This window comes from Crotalus tigris, unplaced genomic scaffold (genome assembly GCF_016545835.1).
Source record: "Crotalus tigris isolate CLP2741 ecotype Arizona unplaced genomic scaffold, ASM1654583v1 scf7180000017644.4837335, whole genome shotgun sequence".
In the NCBI taxonomy this organism is placed as follows: Eukaryota; Metazoa; Chordata; class Lepidosauria; order Squamata; family Viperidae; genus Crotalus; species Crotalus tigris.
This window is the reverse complement of record NW_024096536.1, coordinates 1,316,040-1,330,091: the sequence shown is the minus strand read 5'-3', so window position 1 is coordinate 1,330,091 and position 14,052 is coordinate 1,316,040. Positions and strand designations below refer to the sequence as shown.

At 36.8% G+C, this 14,052-nt stretch overlaps 1 protein-coding gene across 4 annotated transcripts in view; it reads right to left on the bottom strand.

Moving 5' to 3' along the window:
* The window catches only part of CACNA1I (calcium voltage-gated channel subunit alpha1 I), a 192,630-nt gene extending 178,859 nt beyond the window's left edge, over positions 1-13,771 (bottom strand). For 3 of the 4 annotated variants that reach the window (XM_039335515.1, XM_039335517.1, XM_039335516.1), the window contains exons 1-2: positions 13,663-13,771; positions 9,228-9,361 (exon numbers count right to left, since the gene is read on the bottom strand). In XM_039335515.1, coding sequence (XP_039191449.1) covers positions 9,228-9,361; positions 13,663-13,755 — 227 coding nt within the window. In that variant the 5' untranslated portion in view covers positions 13,756-13,771. Of the gene's footprint in view, positions 1-9,227; positions 9,362-13,662 lie in introns of those variants that run through there. The other variant, XM_039335518.1, reaches the window with a different exon arrangement.
* Positions 13,772-14,052: the final 281 nt, after the last annotated feature.

Below are 14,052 nucleotides of genomic sequence, written 5' to 3'. Positions count from 1 at the left end.
ATACCTGGGATTCCAATATTCGAAATTATCGAAGACACACACCCACACACACATATATAATTGGATAATTATATGTAGAACTGTACTTCTTTACTAGTATAACATATATTTCATGTTGTCTCACATATTTTAAACACTTGTTACGTATTTTTGATAACATAATATATCATTTGTTTCTTTAAATTTGTATGAGTAAGTGATCAATACATAAACACTGTTTAATCATACAGACTGAATGAATGAGGATCAAATTGTAAAACAAATATATGAAAAAAATAAATGGTTGAAGAAGAGGAAGATTTAGAAAAACCTGGTGGAACAGAACTGATGAAATCCTCAAAAAAAGAGATGAAACATTTCAAGAATTAAAGTATGATTCAGTCCAAGTATAGAAAGACATAGAGTGGTATAGTGAATAAGGTTGGGAGGTATTGAGGTATACTTTGTTTCCTTATCTCATGGCTTTCTTTCTTTCTTTTTTCTTTTTTTTTGCTTTGTTTCTTACACATTTTTGCCCTTTGCTTATTCCAAAAAGGGATAATGTGGTATGTATATTTGTATGTTGCAGGCTTAAAATAATTCTCTTTAATCTAAGTTTATTTTCAGCATGAAAAAATACATTATATGACCTTACTTCTGTAATTTGAAATGGTTCAGTCTAGAAATAGGTATGTTACATTTATTGTTCATGAAAACTAGATTCTAGCTTATCTTTTATAGGAAACGTTCTTGTTTTAATTAACCCCATTAAGTAATGCAAAAATACTCTTTAAATCTGCAGTTTTGCTGTATAAAACGGCAGTGAAACTCTTTTGTTTTAACAGTCACTTAAGAATATGATTTGAAATATGATTTGCAATTAAAAATGTGTTCTTATTTTCAGAATGTAATTGTTATTGTGTATGAAGAAGTGGAAACAAAGACTAGAAACTCATTTTCAAGGTTAATGAGTATCCCTATTCTGAATTTTCTTAAGTTGGCACTTATGACACAGAAGTTAGAATACATATTATTTCTTTCGATCTGAAAAAAACATCTTCCGATTTTATTTTGTCTCATATGCTCAGTGAAGCAGCCATACGCCCACTGAAGCAGACAAGATAAGAAATTGAATATGATCTTTAGGTGATGTTCCTATGGATTCAGGTTATGCACACTGATAGTGATGAGTCATTGTGGAAAGTATAACTTCCATATTGCCACTGCTATACAGTATCTTGTACCAGGTTCAGGATTTCACTTTGCCATATATATCTTCCAAGACTTATGAGTTGTCAGGCACAAACAATCAAAGTAGCTCTGGGACTTAGGCAAAGAGGTTCCTTTACTGTTGACTCAACTGTACACAAGAATCTCACCACACTGCCTGTTTTCCTCTGGGAAAGCCCGATATAGACCTAAATTTTTGACCTTCTCTGCTTCCTCCCATCAACAGAATCTAAACTGACATATCTCTTAACTACCCCAACCAGCTACTGACTCCTTCCTTTCAGCTACTGACTCCACCATATCATCCACTTATCATAATAAAGCCATACAATTATCACTTATAGACAAGAAGCATTAAGAATAAGGTCATTAACTCCAGAATCTAAAATTCCAGATAAATACTAATAACTACAATGGGAGAACAGATTTAAGCAGCAAGCCAGATGAGGTCAGATGGAAAAGAAATTGGAGCCTATATGCTTTTTCAAAGCAATGACTTTCTCACTCTCCTCAACCTCTTAATCACAGACCTACCATTATAAAACTGACAAGAAATTTAGTACACTTAATCTTAAATGTTGAAGTCTTACTTCTCAACTACTTTGTGAAAAGAAGCTCCTTAAGTTAAAATTGGTTCAGCAATAACACTCCAATGCGAGTCACTTGTTTTTCTTGGAAAAAACAACTCTATTTGCAAGAGAACATACCCCAAACCAGGAGTGTTCACAGTATATGGGAAAAAGAAGTCAAGATGGCAGCTGCAATTGTGCAGTTGAAATTGTGTCCATGTTTAAGTCTCCTTATCGAAAATTGGTTGATCTCTTCAGGATAGGGGTAGGATTAGCATCAGTTATGAAACAAATTATACCTATCTGCTGAGTATAAAAGTTAGAGATCCTTGGCTACTGAAGCTTTTGTGAAGGTATCTTGGGAGAACCAAGCCCACTAACCAACCTCGATAACACTTGTGCGAGTCACATCTCCAGGAATGAAGACAAAGAGGAAATATGGAATGACCTTCCTGAGAAATGGTCGGCACTTAATCTACTGACCTTCAGTAAGGCTGTCAAGACCTGGCTTTTTCCCAGGTCCTTTGTCTTGTGACCACCATATACATACTGTAATAGTGTTGGTTCTCTTTGTATCTCAATTATATTGTTTTATTGTTTCATGATACTAGTTTTTGTATTAATTTTTCAGAGATTTTGTTGCATTTTCTATAAGCCTCCCAGAATCACCTTGACTGAGTTGTATGGCTGATGAAAATGTTTTAAATAAGTAAATAATCCATTAAATAAACAAAATAATCTGCGAACATAATAATATGCAGAGCTTTGTTGGCACCATTACAGCTGCCATCTTGATTTCTTTTTCTTTTACCATACCTTGTGGACATGCTTGCAGCAAACAAATGAAATGGAGAATAGTCTTGTTCTTTAATAGCAGCTGCCAAACATTAGCCACCTGGCCACTTGCTGTCTAATTTAACTTGAGAGATGGTAAAGAAATGGGAATTCAGCAGAGAATTGGTATTGCTGCTTTTTATACTTGAATATTTTATTTAGCCCGGCAAAAGATATGCTTTTGTTTTGGGAAGTGTCTGATTTCTTAAGGGAGACAGCAAAGAAGAAAAATATTGATTTGTGGCCTTTTATTTTAAAAGTCACTCCTTAATCTGGGAAGGAGAGGAGGGAATAAAGATATAGTGATGACAATTCTCATTGCTATGGCAACTGTACATTTTAGTGACAGTGGAGTCTTCCTTCAGAAACAGCTAAATTGCCTGGGAAGTGAAGGTGAAGAGGGCAAGAAGCAGATGGTGGAATTTACTTAAGGAAAATTGTAACTCTTGGAATTTGCAAACAGGGAGATAAGGGAATAAATATATTTGAGTAAACAAAATAGGTGTGCCTACTATTGTATAGGCACTAATGCACCTATTTTATTGATGATTTATAGCCTACCTTTTCTTATAAATCCAGAACTGGAGACTATATTATCTGGAATTATACAAATTACTATTTTCCTTTTTTTCTTAATTTTTCTGCTAGAGGCACACATTGTAATCAAAGAAAGATGCAGGTTTTTGAATCATAGGACACGCTTTAGCATAATATTTGTTAGAGCTATTTTGCTGTCCCTGAGATCTCTCATTCCCATTCCCACTCTGAAACCTCATCTCAGTGGGACAAAAGGCCAAAAACGTACAGCCATATCCTTTCTAGAAATGTCAGTGCATCATTGGATATGCTGCTGCAGCTCTCAAAAAAGTTAGGGACCTACGTTACAGTTTGCAGCTTCTCAAAAATTGCCTGTGCAAAGAGAACAATGGAAAAATAACTTAGGGGAGGGGAAAAATTAGGTGGCCTTTCCCCATATGATCAGAACAATCTTGAAAGAAATTTCTATGATATCTGATTTACTCAAGAAACCACAAAACATTTCCCAACCCAGATAGTATTTCCATTCCGTTTCTATTGGACTTTGCTTTTATGAATGTCGTTGGGGTAACTGCATTCCCAATACATTATCAAATGCAACTGTTTTTCTTCTTGAACTGTAACTTTTACTTATAAACTAATTCCTAAATGGGGAGAAGACACAGACAGACAGATATAAGAGTCCTCTATCCAAGGATGTTGTACCACTTTGAATCAGCTCCAGGCATCTCTGCTCTCACTCATTTCAAACTTTGAATCAGGATTTTGCCAGCTCTGCAATGGTTCAGCAAAATCAGTGCTAAAACTGGTATCAGTTTTGAAAAACTCATTGTCTCATTGGTGGGAAATCTGCCTTAACCTGGCTAAACAGTATCTGGCTCAACAGCAGGTGTCCTACTGGACACCCACTTAAGTATAAGTCAGCAGTGTGCTGCAGTTGCCAAAAAAGCCAATGCAGTCCTTGGCTGCATCAACAGAGGGATAGTATCAAGATCACATGAAATTTTAATACCACTTTATACTGCATTGCTAAGGTCACATTTGGAATACTGTTGTAGGAGATTACCATGCTGAGCCAGAAAGAGGGGTCAAGCACATCATCAGTTTTGAGTTCCTTCATACCCATAAGTCCAGTCCAGTTTGAATTCTGTTGACCTTAATCTACCACCAATTTGCCTTAACTGTAGTTCAGTTTCTTGTAGAAAGTGTTAGCATGCAATGAACCTGTATTAATTTGAATTGCCTTGGCTTCTGATTTCCTGTGTTTGACAACTGTGTCCAGTTTTGGTCACCACAATACAAATAAGATGTATGAGATTCTAGAAAGAGTGCAGAGAAGAGCAACAAAGTTGATTAGAGGACTGGAGGTTAAACTAGTAGGAACTAGTTACGTCTAGTCTAACAAAGAGAAGGACTGGGGTGGCAAAATAGAGTCTTCCAATATTTGAGGGACTGTCATAGAAAAGAGGAGGTCGATGTATTCTCCAAAACACCTGAGGGCAGGACAAGAAGTAACAGATGGAAGATTATCAAAGAGAGATCCAACCTGGAATTAAGGAGAAATTTCCTGACAGTGAGAACAATTAATCAGTGGAACAGTCAGAAGTTGTGGGTGCTCGATCACTGCAGGTTTTTAAGAAGAAATAGGACACCCATTTGTCCAGAATGGTTTAGGGCAGCGGTTCTCAACCTGTGGGTCGCGACCCCATTTGGGGTCGAACAACCATTTCACGGGGGTCGCCAAACAATGCAGTCCGCCATTTTTCCCCCTTTTCCTTAGCTGTGCTACTCCCTTTTATTCTATTGACTTTTGAAAGCCAATAGAATAGACTCTCTTGAATAGAGTCTAATTCTATTGGCTTTCAAAAGCCAATAGGAATTGTCCAGGCTGTCTCTGCCCTGCTGAGCTCGCCAAAATGGTGTTACAAGTTGTCTGTAGCGAAGGCGAGCTGTCTGGAAGTTTCCACCCCTCCCTGCTGAACAACTACTAAAAATGCAAGTAAAAGAGGGCCAGGGGTGGGAGGTGGGAGGCCGGCGGGTGCAGGGAGGGTTGCTGGCACACGTGGGGCCCGGTGGGTGCCTTACCTCCCTTGGGCTAGGCCAGCTGGTGGCCCAGCCAGTGGTCGGCCTGCGCCATCTCTGCCTCTTGCCAGCTACACCTCAGCTGGCGCAGGGGGCGGCACCACGCATGCGCGGCGCTCCCGGGCAGGGAAAATCCTCAACTTATGACCGGTTGGGTAGTCCTTGACTTACGACCGTTTGGGTAGTCCTCGACTTACGACCGGTTGGGGGTCGCAGCATTAAAAAGGTTGAGAACCACTAGTTTAGGGACTCCTACTCAAAGAGGGGGTTGCACTAGAAGATCTCCAAAGTCCCTTCTACCTCTGTTATTCTGTATTTTGTCTCCTCCTGGCACCTATCAGCAATTTTTAGGTACTCTACTAAATCAGTAGCAGACAGTTCACTCTTCTGCTACACTTCGTTCTATCAAAATTCTATCAAACCTGGATACAATGCTTCCTTCTACACAATATAGGAGAAGGGAGGATTGTATCCTAGTTCAATAGAAGTTTGGATAGAGGAAATGTTGGGTGTCTGGAGGGGGGATTTACAAAGTGCTATCAGTTTGTTAAACCCAGCCTGTGAGTTTAACTTAGCCTCTAAGTAATTTACATGAATCACATCTTTTGATAAAACTTTTACTAATCTTAATCTATTCCAGAAGTTTTAGTGCTAAGTAAAATTAGGACAACCCCTCCCTCCCCAATGAATTAATGTTGGGATTAAGAACCAAAGAGAGGAGGGAGAGAGAAAGGAATGAAATCTATAGTGTGGCAAAATAGATTATTGCTAATTCACCAGAACAGTGCATTGAACAACAAGCATTTCTACATTCTTTTTTTCCCTATGGTCTTTTTTTTTTTTTGCTATGTAACTATTTTGCAATGAATAGAATATATACTTTTATATTCCAACTGGCATAAGAAACAAGTTGTGTTCTGGAATATGGATCAAGTATTGGTGTGCCCATATCTGTACGTTTGCTTTGGCAATTGTCAAAGATACTAAACTCAATTCTGAACATTTTAAATAATATATAAATTTTACTTTGATTGTTACACTGAGAGTACTACGTTTGAGTTGTGTTTTGAGTAACTTCCTCAGTAAATCTGTTGTGCTATAAACTATGTTTTGAAGGGCAGCATACTACATTGTTACAGTAGTAATAATAATTCCCCAGAAAATCAGCAAATATGTTTGCCATTTGTAACTGCCTTTTCTCTCAGCTTGCATTTGAGCTATAGATTCTTTACAAAATATTTTTTTCCAAATACATATGAACTTTATAAGAGTCTCCTAGATTTGAATGATCAATGGAAACGGAATTCCTGTTTTGGAGTTATGGATGTTCTGTGGTGAAAGAAAGGCATGATATCCCTTTATACCCACACTTTCAACAGAGGATTTTTCTAATACTTAATCTGATGGAAATATACATTGACATCACAAATGACAGGGTTCAGTTAGGTCTGGCACATTTTTCAAAGTGAAAAGAAGTTTTTCATTTGCACAGGATAATTAATTAGATTGTATGACATTTAAATTTGGCCAGCAGTAAACGTTCCAGCTGGATTAAACAATGACAACAATAAAAACTTGTAGATGGCAATAAAGGATTTACACTGATCTAAAACAAGCCAAGTGATAATTCTGTGCCGACTTAATGGAATGAATACAACAAAAAAATGTATTGCTATTCTTTGCTATAGAAAATATCATTTTACAGAGCTCTTTTCTACTTATTTAAGCTTGAACCCATTGCTAGTTGTAAATTCTAGATAAAACCCATTGCTAGTTGTAAATTCCAGATAAAAATGATAAATGATTATTTACTAAAAAAAAAAAAAGCAGGGCAAATGCTCATTGTATAATGACACCATTCTGTAAAATTTTGGCTACAAGTGTAAACTGTGACAGTGCACTAGATATTTAACTTGCAAATCCCTATGGGCCCTTCACTCAGCTTGCAGAGGGACAGAGGAAGTGACTACTGCAGCTTTAATACAGCAACTTTGCTGTTAAAGAACTTAAATGTCACTTTGTCCCTGAGGTGTATTTAGATTGGCCATCGGAAAGTAAAGACAGAATCACAATGTGTTTGCTTTTAATAAAAAAAGATGCCCTTAATGCCAAAACTCTATAAAATGAAACAACACTGAACTGATCATGAAAACTCCCTTTTGTTTCTATACCTTGTATCAGCTGCTTATCAGATTTGCTGATGATACAAAATTACATTGGGTGGTTATTAATATGTACTGAGAGAGAAAAATAAAATTCAAAATTATTTTGATAGATTAGGAAAGTGGGCTCAAGAGAAAAATGGAAGTTTATGGAGACAAATACAGAGTTCTTCACTTAAGAAAAGAATTCAAATGCACAAAGGGATAATTGGTATACAAAGGCATATGCAAAAAAGAATTTGTAGTTGATCCCAGGCTTGAATATATCAGCAATGTGAATGGATGTGATAAAGACCAACACAATTTTAAGATGCATTAATAGATATTTAGTTTTTAAATCATAGCAAGTAACTGTATTCTTCATTGCATCATACACTACCTTTTGGCATAACACAACAATGCCACTTCAATCATCTGATACCATTGACACCCTGCACTGGCAGGCTTCAATAGTGTACAGTGATGCTATGGAGAAAGGTTTAGTCAGTGCTTTTTACTGAAGCAAATAGTTATTGGGAAGATGGATTGAACTACCAGGTAATTCTGTGATTTGCCATCTAGAGTCAGATTATATCATGGGTAGAACAATTTTCTTCTATGGGAAAAGGAGCAGTCATTCCCAAAAGATACCTTTCACTTGTCCTCAACAGTTTATAAAATTGTGAGGATATACTGCTTGAGAGGAAGAACAAATGTGAAGGAGCAAGAAGGACCTGCCCAACCAAATTCTAATAGAAGATTTAGATAATCTTCCTCAAACCTGCATTTTTGCAATGTCATCTGAACATGTTTGGAATCTTAAGATATCCTTTAAGATAGCAACATACAACTATTTTTTCTTTGGAATTCTTACTATATGATTGTTGCCTTCTGTTATTTCTATTATATTCCTTAAATGATTTTTATATATTTAAGGATTAGTTTTTCCCAGAATTGCACAATTTTACATCTCCCCTTATGTTTTCAAATTTTTTACAAAATGCTGGTAAGTTCTGTATTTGGGACTTCTAGGCACCTTCCTTTCTGTTCTGCCCTACCTCTTTAAACTTATGCTGAAGAGGGAAGCCTTTTACATTAGGCTAAGAACCATCCAGTTGGTCAGATGCAACATCACAAGATTCAGCCTAAACAATAGCATTTGTAAATTCTTGGATAAACCTGTTCCTTAGTGATACTTAAATTAGCTTCCTACCAGCTCACAAGCACAAACAGAATGGGCTTATTACCTGTTCTTTGTTGTTTCAGAGTGCAAGACTGGTGAAGTTTCAGGAAAGTATTTTAGCTGAATATTAGGCGGAAAAACCATAATGGTAAAATAGTTTGCTAGTGATACCGATCAATTAGGGAAATTGTAGACATTATTTCTGTGAAAGTATTGAAATAGAAACTAATAGCTACTCTCTAGGAACATTTTAATTCAATTTCATGTACAAAGCAGGGGATTTTAGTAAGTACCCATATTATGACCAAAAGGGACTTATATAATATACGGGATTAGAGAAACATAGCAACGCAACCTCCCACAGCCAACTTTCATTGGCTTCAATGTTTGTGCTTCCTAAGCAATGTAAGGAGGGCCATTATCTTTCCCCAAAGATGAATATGAAGCTGGCTGAAAGACTATTATGTGCTGAAGAACTTTTTCATTTGTATTAAGTTTTCTTAGCAGTCCTGTTTACCCTCCAATGCATGGGGCTATGCTTTCAATTCACTTTAACACAACAGAATTGAACCATTCTTATAGTTATGTTCAAATTAGGTTTAGAGACAGTGCCCAGTTCCATATCTATTAGTCTATTAGTGTATTTCTGAGCAGGTTTAAAAAAACACCTACCCAGCCATAACAATGAAGAAATCCAGGCGGTTCCAGGTGTCTCCAAGGTAGCATTTCTTGCCAAATATCCCCAGGGCCACCATCTTCAGCACCATTTCCATAGCAAAGAAGATAAAAATGAAGTCATCAAACACCTAAAAGGTCCATAAGAAAAAAGATGCAGACTTAAATTAATTTTAACCGTTATTTTGAATAGGCATATGACATGCATGAACAGGATTTTCTATATAGTCTTAATAAATTGTTTAAGATAATGTTTGAAAACCCTTTTGCAGGCACTGCCACCCACAAAAATGTTGCAGATAGCTTACAGAGAAAGGAGCCTGTTCTATTATGTCCACTAATCCTTCCACTGAACACTATTTCTAGAAACATCTACCTAGTCCAGTGGTGGGATTCAGCTAGTTTGCACCAGTTCAGCACAACTGGTAGATAATTTTTTGTTGCCCAGACCCAGAATGGACTTCTGGAAGCGGCATCCACACAGACAACAGGTTGTTCACATATATGAATCCCATCACTGACCTGGTCCCTTAACAAATAATAGACTAGGCTAAGATCTTTGTTTTTTAACTATCTGACATAATTTTAAACAATAGATTTAAAACAAATCTTTGTTTGTTTTAAATCTATTGTTTATTGATTGTTTTTTATTTTTATACAAATAATAGACTAGGCTAAGATCTTTGTTTTTTAACTATCTGACATAATTTTAAACAATAGATTTAAAACAAACAAAGATTTGTTTTAAATCTATTGTTTATTGATTGTTTTTTATTTTTATATTTGTAATTCAGTCCAACAATATGTATTACCTAGAAAGTATTAAACAGTCTACAGGTAGTTCTTGCATAATGTCTACTTTTTCAGCGATTGTTTGAAGTTACAATGAACAAGGGGTCATAAGCTAGATGGGGAAGAAGATAAGAAGTTCAGGGTAGCCACACCATATTTCAAGTAGGTTACAAGGTTACAGCTTTAGTTTGGCAAGCTTCTCTCCAAAGAACTTTCTGATAAATTGAAAGATAAAAAGGACAAGTATAGAAAGTGGAAATAGGGACACATAATTAAGTCAGAATATCAGCAAATAGCCCGAGCCTGCAAAGATGAAGTAAGGAAAGCTAAGGCTCAAAATGAACTAAGGCTTGCGACCAAAGTCAAAAATAACAAAAAAAGCTTCTTTTAACATGTAAAAAACAAGAAAAAAGTGAAGGAAATGATTGGTCCTTTAGTGGGTGAAAATGGCAAGAAGTTGACAAGCAACAAGGAGAAAGCAGAACTATTTAACTCATTTTTCGCATCTGTCTTTACACAAAAGGAAAAAAGAGACCAACCTATCAAAAATAGTGCCATAAAAAACAGAATAGAAACACAAGTTAAGATAGGCAAAAAAATGGTAAGTGAACACCTGTCCAGCCTAGACGAGTTCAAATCACCAGGACCAGATGGATTACACCCCAAGGTTCTCAAGGAACTGGCAGATGTGATCTCAGAACCACTGAACTATATTTTTCAAAGATTCTGGAGCACTGGGGAACTACCAGAGGACTAGAAAAGAGCTGATGTAGTTCCCATCTTCAAAAAAGGAAAAAAAAAAAGGACCCAGGAAATTACAGACCTATCAGCTTGACCTCAATACCTGGGAAGATTCTGGAAAAGATAATCAAACAGCGAATCAGCGAACACCTACAGGCAAACAAAGTCATTACTAAAACCCAACGCGGGTTTGTCAAAAACAGATCATGCCAGACAAATCTTATTGCATTCTTTGACCAAGTGACAAAATTAGTGGATCAGAGGAATGCTGTGGATATAATTTACTTGGACTTCAGTAAGGCATTTGACAAAGTAGATCACAACCTACTACTTGATAAGATAGAAAAATGCGGATTAGACAGCATCACCACCAGATGGATCTGTAGCTGTCTGACCAGCCGTACTCTGCGTGTGGTCCTCAATGGAACCACATCTACATGGAGGGAAGTATGTAGTGGGGTGCCCCAGGGCTTTGTTCTGAGCCCAGTGCTCTTCAACATCTTCATCAACAATCTGGATGAGGGGATAGATGGGGAACTCATCAAATTTGCAGACAACACCAAGCTGGCAGGAATAGCCAACACTCCAGAAGACAGGCTTAGGATACAGGAGGATCGGGACAGACTTGAACACTGGGCGCTATCTAACAAAATGAAATTCAATGGTGAAAAAAGTAAGGTTCTACATTTAGGCAAGAAAAACCAAATGTACATGTATAGTATAGGGGGTACCTTGCTCAATAGTAGTAAATGTGAGAGGGATCTCGGAGTCCTAGTGGATAATCACTTAAATATGAGCTAGCAGTGTGTTGCAGCTGCCAAAAAAGCCAACACAGTGCTAGGCTGCATTAACAGAGGGATAAAATCAAGATCACATGAAGTATTAATACCACTTTACAATGCCTTGGTAAGGCCACACTTGGAATACTGCATCCAGTTTTGGTCACCACGATGTAAAAAAGATGTTGAGACTCTAGAAAGAGTACAGAGAAGAGCAACAAAGATGATTAGGGGACTGGAGGCTAAAGCATATAAGGAACAGCTGCTGGAATTAGGTATGTCTAGTTTAATGAAGAGAAGGACGAGGGGGGACATGATAGCAGTGTTTCAATATCTCAGCGGCTGCCACAAAGAAGAGGGAGTCAAGCTATTTTCCAAGGCGCCTGAAGGCAGGACAAGGAGCAATGGGTGGAAACTAACCAAAGAGAGAAGCAACCTAGAACTAAGGAGAAACTTTCTGACAGTTAGAACAATTAACCAGTGGAACAACCTGTCTCCAGAAACGGTGAATGCTCCAACACTGGAAGTTTTTAAGAAGAAACTGGACAGCCATTTGTCCAAAATGGTGTTGGGTTACCTGCCTGAGCAGGGGGCTGGACTTGATGACCTCCAAGGTCCCTTCCAACTTTATTACTACTACTACCACTACTATTATTATTATTAGGTATAAGCAAATAAAGAAGTGGACTCATTTGGATTTCATTGTTGTTGCCTTTGGGCTTGAGCCTAATATCAGGCTGACTGAATAACTAATGTAAAGATTTGGTGATTGTTGCATTTATTTCATAAGCAAACACATCTCTCATCTTTTTCACATTGTATTTATAGGAATGATGCCCTATTATTCATAGCAAACCACTTCAACTCAATAATATTTGAGGGCTCTTTGAATTGGAACTGCTATTTTTTGGTCTTACCAAATCATTTGTATGCCATTCTAAAATGCCGTTCTTTGACCTGGCCATGCCAAAATGCTGAATTTTTTTTTTCTTTCATCCATTTTCTGTACATGAGCTTGCATGCTTAGAATCTTGCTATAGTATATACCCACATGCACTTTAAAAGATGGGCAGAAACCGGGCAGCAGAGTATCCCTCCAACAAGTAAACTTCCATCTTCTCTTTGTCCATGGTATGAAGTTCTTATTGTGGAATTCGGTGTTTATTTTTTCCAGACAAAATGTATTCCACAGAAACTGAAACATTCCACTTTTGACTTTTGTATCCATAGAATATTCTTTCAGACATCTGAAGGTTCATCCAGGTACCTTTTGACAAACTTGAAATGAGCATCAACATTCTTCTTAGTGAGAAATGACCTCTACATTGCTACTCTCCCAGTAATTTTCTGATGATGGAGTCAGGAAAGTAATTACTTTAGCCAAGGTAACAGAGACCTGCAGACCAGTACAGTATATGTTGTTCAATAGTTCTGTGTGACTGTCTGAATGTATTTATTTACTTTATATGTATGGTCTTTATTATTGAAGACTCTGGGAATCAAGCAAAATTATGTTGATTTTGATAGGTCATCTGCTCTTGGGAAGATTTATCCTTATTTCAAATCCTCTCAATTTCGAGACTGTGCCTGACTGTGAGTTGATGGAGTTTTAGAAATATTTTTATAATCTTTTTTAGAACATTGAACATCAAACCACTTTTTATGCAGAATTTTAGAAACTTATTTTGATTTTGTTTATGAAACAAGTGAGCCAAGCACCATCCCACTTTGGTGCTATTTGTTGTCTCGATATTCTATATATCAGCAGGATCCACAAGAAGCTCTAATAACTAACTGGCAGAGATAGTCACATCTGGAAAAACTGAAAGGGTGTGAATACTTTTTCAAAGTCCCAACAATATAGTCTAATCTTATATAGAGAAACACAGAAGCAGATGTATGAATAGATGGAATAGCAAGTTTGACATTTTGACAGATTATTTAAAAAGTGCTGGCTTAAACCAATAAAAGTTTGAAATGGAAAAAAAGTGCCAGCTTGTTATGGGCCTTATTTCCATATGATTTTGCTGATGACTTTAGTTCAATAACATAGTTATGAAAAATGTCAAGATATCAACCAGAAGGCCATATATTTCCATTATAGAAAGGGAGCTACTTACTTGCAAAATTTTACATCTGTTGGAGAGGCAATCCATATCATCACAGGGCTGATACATTCCAAGTGTGACACAGTTCAGTAGGATCACCATCATGCTGACACATTCAAACCAGGTAGAAGGAAGAAATAAAGTCAAGGAAAAAAAGATCTCATTTACAAACAACATAATTAACCCTCAGATATACTAGAGTGGAAATTTTTGTTTAAAAAAAATATCGGAGTGTACAGTAGGTAAGCAATAAGACCATAGCAATACAATGCATAAACAGTAGATAATTGAGATAATATAATTCCTCTTAGATTGTACCATTAGATTGCAGGTGAGAAAATCACATGATAGCATATTCCTTCATAGGTAGAATGAAAAAAATCATGTACAAAATATATTCTT